The following is a 6,433-nucleotide window of genomic DNA, read 5'->3' on the forward strand; positions in this document are numbered from 1 at the left end:
ATTTTTAAAAGTACCCTGTAAAAATCCAGCCAGTTGTCATGCATTTCACAAGCCAGTGGCTGGATTTTTACAGGGTACTTTTAAGCTTCAGGTCTCATTTTGTATATTTTTCATATTTAAACTAGTTGAAGAGAAAATCATAGTCCTAAGTAAAAAGGAGTGAAGGGAATGCTGGAGGAGCTGACACTGGTATTTTGTCCTGAGACTTCAGGAGAATGTCTCTCAAAGAATTTACAGTGCCCATTTTTAGACTTACGTTTTCAGTGATCATCAGGAATAAACTCTGCATTTCCTGACTCCTCTTTAGTTTTCTTTATTACCTGTTATGAGACTTGGCTGCCGTGGGGCTTTATGAGCATACCAATTTTAAAAAAAGGAGATTGCTATGGTATAGTATTGTACAGACTAGTCCAAATTAAGTGCTCTTCAATAACCTCTACTTTTGCATAAGGAGAATGGAGTTAATTATGAACTTCTTAAATTTCAGTTATAGGCAATAGTTATATCTTAGAACTATGTAACACTGATTATATTTATGTCAGAGTCAGAGCTGGTAGGCCTTTGCATGTTAAATCTTTCAGGGACATAACATCTTTCATCATCCTTTTAAAATAAATTATGCACTTCAGTTTTACAGAGAAGTCTTCAATTTCTGTGAGTGTGAAAATTAAACTTCACACATATATATAGTGGTTAGTGCTAATTGCACTGGGAGATGGGTAGTAGAAGAGTGAAAACCAAACGGGATTTGATTTAGGAAGAGTAACAAAATAACCTGCATTCCCTGTACCTGGTTTGTTGCCAGTCTTGCTTCTAACCATTCCCTACCCCCCCCACACTCTTCTGTTGCCACACTGAGAATTTAGGAGATGGGTACCTAGGTACCTCCTGTTGTCTGTTATTTATTAACTTACCTTTATTTGGTCTGCTTTGCTGAGAGATTCAGGAGGGAATAAAATAGTCCTCTGCCTGTTTCCATTTTAAATGCAAACAAACTAGCGACTTCCTGCTTATCCTACAGCATGATGTAGGTGCATGACTATTTCTACAGTTGCATTCATATTTTGAATATAAGAAAAGAGTAGGTGATTCTAATGCTTTATTTGGCCTTCTGCTGTTTGTGTAATGAATTTCTAAACTTGTGTTCTCTCCCTTTCAAAACAGATACCATTGAAAAAGAGATAAGAAAAATCTTCAATATTCCATGTGAAAAAGAGACCAGATTGTGGAACAAATACATGAGTAATACTTTTGAACCTCTGAATAAACCAGACAGTACCATACAGGATGCTGGTTTATACCAGGGACAGGTACAGTGTAATTTTTATATATATATATGTTTATTTTTTTCTCATGAAAATGCAGCTATATTCAATGAATTTACCTCCTTTTTAAATGAAAATTGCCTCCTAATAGATTGTGTTTAGGTAGAGATGATTTTATAGGCAAATTTGTCAAAATAAAAGTAGTCTTTGAGTGAATTTTCAGAATTGAAGATGAGTTTAACTCGCCTGGTGAATTAAAAGTAAGTTAACATAACATTGTTGACTTGAATTTGGTAAAACCTGAATAACTAAATATTCCTAGGATCTGGGATATGTTCTTACAATGAAACCCAAAATTTGAAGAACTTTTTAGGTACTCTAAGAGAATAATGTCTTCTACTCAAATTTCACTGTCTGGATTTCAGAAAGAAATTAATAAAAACTGATAAGATTTCAGATGAAACTATAGAGAAAAAGAAGCTTGAGAACCTGCTTTAGTATGCGATTTTATCATCACTTTAAAATCCCTTTGTGGAAGGATTTCTTACAAGATTTTTTTTTTTACCTTTCCAGATTAATATAAAGAACAAATATTGGATGTTAAAGCTACACAAATAAAAATGCAAACTGATGGAACAATTTCATCGTTAGAATAATTTTCAGATCAGTACATTGATTTGTTAGTCTTCAAATTGAGTTGGATATTTTTTCAACAGCTGTAGTTTGTGCTGTCTTGCTACCAATATAAATGGGTGAACTCTGATGTCAGGAATTGTAGGCAATATTATATTAAAGTATTTCCTTTTACCTTTAAATACTTGACACTAACCTACTTACCAGCAGTATTTATGCTGTGCTTTAGTTTGCTTTATGTCATGGGAAGTAAGTAATAGTGCAGCAAAGTAACAGTTTGAACTATTGTACCCTTTACCTTCATGCCACATTCACTTAAACACTCACACAGGTAATTTTAACAATGCAGAGGTCTTGCTGGAAGAGCCCACATGCCCCATAAAAGATTTGTGTCAGAGGTATCTTGCAAATTGCCTCTATCCCAGTGAAACATTAACTGTGAAGCAAGCATGGTCTAATATAGCCATCTGTATTTTCAGCAGAACAAATATTGTTCAAAACCAGGTTTAACCATGGTTTCTGAAAGTGCTAAATGTTGTGGTAGACCGTGTGTGTTTGGTCAGTTGCACTTGCTGACACAAAGGATGGTTATTTTTCTTGCTGAGCTTCCTACTCTAATAATAGTTATTAGGTTAGATAGACTGTAATAGACAGAATAGTTACTTTTTGCTGTGTAATTCTGAACTGTGTATGTGATTAAATTAATGATTTGAATTTATCAGTTAGTTTCTGAAGTGAGCCTTTAAATCTTCCCTTTGTTTAGCCATCTCTGAGAGCCAATGGAAGGAAATATGGCAGAACCTGTCTTAGAGCATTCATAACCAAAGGTAGCAGACTACTTTTCCAGATAAAAAGCTGGTCATGACAGAGAGCTAGTTTTCAGTATCATGTCGTAGTGTATTCAGACTGAAAATATGATTTACGGCTTCAAGTGGCAGCATATGTCACTGTGTAGAGACATTCAGGCGCATAGCATGGCAGTTAATTAGCATCCTGGTACATTAGAGTACGTTTAGGCAGAACTAGTTGCATTGGAAATTAAGAGTTAAGTTCAGTTTAAATATTGGATTCTAGTTGCCGTTTCAAATGATCTGGCTATCCCAGCTGTCAATCCAGAAAGGCATGAGCTTTTTCTAGGTCCTGTGTCATATCTGTCAGCATAGGGCAGATAGCTCAAATGCCCAAAGGCATTTCAAATGGCACTTGATGCCTGTGTTTAGGACTGAGTGTTCTGTACTGCTTTTTTATACCAATAACAACCTGAATGAAAATAATTTCATTAGCTAACTGTCCCATTGGAAAATTAATATTAGATAAATGCTTTTACAAAAAATACAGGAGTAATCAGACAGGTGTGATTTTAGGCTATCAAGGTAGAAAATAGTTTGGTTTGGTTTTTGTTTGGGTTTTGGTTTTTTTTCCCCTACCAATCTGTGCTGTATGTGAGGCAAAATTTCTTCAGGAATGTCCCTTGCTTATCAGGGCTATTATATTTTTATAGAGATTTTTATAGATTCATAGATGCTGTTTAGACATTGCAGGTCATCTTCTGACCTCTTTGAGGTGTAAGGTCTTGCCATTTTGTGCAGGGGTTGTTGAGACATAGAAATACTAGTAGCTTGCCCAAAGCTGCACAAATTAAGATACAGGGAGAAAAAAGTGAATAGAGCAAGAGGAAGGTGCCGTGCAATTGAATGGAATATTCTTGAACTTCAGGGAATAGAAGCTTAAGCATCAGTCATTTCCATCTCAATCATGTCAGCAAATCCATTAAAACAATTGGAACAGAAAGCAATCTACCGATATTTCAGTTTTCTTGTTACACATTTTGTGGTAGGTACTGGTGATAGAACAGAAGAATGAGGATGGAACATGGCCAAGAGGTCCTTCAGCTCCTAAGTAAGTTGTGAATTTAAGTTGTTTTATTCACTATAGCTGAGCTATTTTCACATTATTTTGCTTTTTTAAAAAAAAAGGGTTTTACAAGTGGCATTTTATTTTGAAAATCAGCCTTCAGGTGTTTTAGCTGAAAATACGCTGAATAGCATATGTTAGAAATGCTGCGCTTTGTAGAACATGACATAATAATGGCAAATTCCATATACATATATGTTGCTTAATTTTCTTGATTTCAGCCAGTGATATACATTGTCTTGCTTAAAAATAGAAAAAAAATCCATAGTAGAAAACTGTAAAACAGCTTATTTTATTTAGATTTCTGTTTCAAAGCATAGCGTATGTTACATGAACACATGTTTAAATAACAGAGGTATGTATTTTATTTTATCAGTTGTTTTCTTATATGTAAATGTTTTCATGGTTACCTTGTCCTTTTATCTCCAGAGAACAATATTTACATGTAAACATTACTTAAATTGCAGTCTAAATAACCAGCATGTTGCTTTTGTTCTTCATTGGGCTGTCATCAATTAACAGAGTACAATGTTCTTTTTCTTTTCTGTTCCTCCTGCTGCCATTATCAACAGCATCTTGATAGTGGCAAGTGAGTAGAAAGACTTGAGTGTGGTTTTTCTCATGTAGATGGATAAACTTTTTAAATATTTTTTCCAGAATCTAAATAATTTTCTGTTGATTTTGAAGAAGAGTTGAAGTAGAGTTACTAGTAAATTAATGCAATCTCAGCCTTACAAATAGTTAACTGTGTTTTTTCTGGTTCTTGAGCATATCTTTCATTAAAAGTTCTTTTCCTTCTATTCCTTTTGATATTCTGCATTCATGTAATTGAGGTTCACTTTTGTTTTAAAACAGTTTTACAGTATCAGTGCTTATCGTTTGAAGGAGAAGATTCTTAATCTTTGGTGTTCTATCTCAAGCACTTTTATTAGGAGCATTAGCTTCTATTAAGTTGTTTAATGAAGTCGGAGTTCAGTTTAAGCTTAATATGAACATTATCATCTTGCTTGGCAAAATGTTATGACACAAAAGATTTAGAATGTAGAGCAGCAGAAAGAATCAGATGCAAAACACATGAAGTTTGATCTCTGACCTCAAAAAACATCTGGCATAAATTTATATTCTGAGTCAAATTTTAGATATAGATTCTGAAGGTTAAAAGAATTTGGATAACTGGATGTCAGAGAGTTCTGTGGAAGTTTTGATTGGAAGAAACTCTTAATGATGGTACCTGCTTTTATTCTGGCAAATGGAAGACATTCAGGAACAGTATATAAATTAAAGAATACCTCCTGGAAAGTGTTTGATCTGGGGTCAAGTAAAATGGTGATTGAGAATACTGGTGTATAAGGAGGCTATAAGTAAACCAGCAAACAAAGACGAAAAGTATTACTGTGAAGCCGGGGTATGTGTTTGAGGTTTGGCAGCAATCAGAAAGATTGATTAAAATTTGGTATTCAGATGCGTTGTAATAGTGGAAGGTTTGCAAAATTTAGTGGATTCAAACTGAAGTTATCAACAAGCAATAATGGGGACAGGCTTTTACATCTTTTTAAGACTTATGAAACATGTAATAAATGGTTGAAGGGGTAGAAATATTAAACATCTACTTTTGAGTCTTCTGTGTGAAATGCAGTAGTATTAGATCGCTATCACAAATAGCATACATCCAGATACCTTCCTACAGTCCTGGTCATATACTGGTCTCACAGGTTCCTGTTGAGACTACCTCTTTGTAGCGCTAGTTATAGAAGAGTGCAAATTGTAAACACAAATCCTGAGGCCAGAGAATAAAATGCCATATTTAGAAAGGTCAAAATACAGAATAGTGGAAAGTATGAAAGATTTGTAATGCTTAGAATGAGCAGGATCATTTCCGAACATCAGCTAAGCTTTTCACCAAATCAAAGAATAGTTGAGGTTGGAAGGCATCTCTGGAGATTTAGTCCAATTCCCTGCTCAAAGAAGGGTCACCTAGATCAGGTTACTTGGGACTGTGTCCAATCAGATTTTGAGCATCTCCAAGGATGGAGGCTCCACAGCCTCCCTCAAAAACTCATTCCATATCATTTGATAATCGTCACCATAAAACAAACTTTTCTACAATTTAAATAGAACTGCCTGTGCTTCAGTTTGTGCACATTGCCTCTTCTCCTTTCAGTGGGCACCACTGAGAAGCTTCTTGCTCCATCTTCTTCATTCTCTCCCATTGGGTATTTATACATGCTGATAAGATCACTCTGGGGCCTTCTCTTCTCCAGCTGGAACAACACTCAGAGCCTCTCCACATAGGACAGCTTTGTGGTGTCCTTGATCACCTTTGTGGCTTCTCACTGGACTTGCTCCAGTATGTCCCTGTCTCTCTTGTACTGGGGAGCCCAGAAGGGAACCCAGTACTCCAGGGGTGTCTCACCAGTGCTGAGTTAAGGGGAGGAATCACCTCCCTTGACCTGCTGGCAATGCTTTTCCCAATGCAGCCCACAAGGTAGTTGGCCCAAGGGCTCATTGCTGGCTCATGTTCAGCTTTTTGTCCACTAGGACTCCAGGTGCATCTTTGCCAAGCTGCTTTCCATCTGGTCACTTCCCCGCCACCCCCCCCCCCCCCCCTCACGTGGGCCCCC

At 36.2% G+C, this 6,433-nt stretch overlaps 1 protein-coding gene across 1 annotated transcript in view; it reads left to right on the top strand.

The window, feature by feature from the left end:
* USP15 (ubiquitin specific peptidase 15) overlaps positions 1–6,433 on the top strand; it is a gene marked incomplete at its 5' end in the record, with an annotated part of 52,924 nt that overhangs the window by 12,645 nt on the left and 33,846 nt on the right. Inside the window, 2 exons of the mRNA XM_010139228.1 lie at positions 1,165–1,310; positions 3,736–3,797. Of these exons, the coding sequence (XP_010137530.1) occupies positions 1,165–1,310; positions 3,736–3,797 (208 nt within the window). The remainder of the gene's footprint in view (positions 1–1,164; positions 1,311–3,735; positions 3,798–6,433) is intronic.

This window comes from Buceros rhinoceros, unplaced genomic scaffold (genome assembly GCF_000710305.1).
Source record: "Buceros rhinoceros silvestris isolate BGI_N320 unplaced genomic scaffold, ASM71030v1 scaffold3157, whole genome shotgun sequence".
In the NCBI taxonomy this organism is placed as follows: Eukaryota; Metazoa; Chordata; class Aves; order Bucerotiformes; family Bucerotidae; genus Buceros; species Buceros rhinoceros.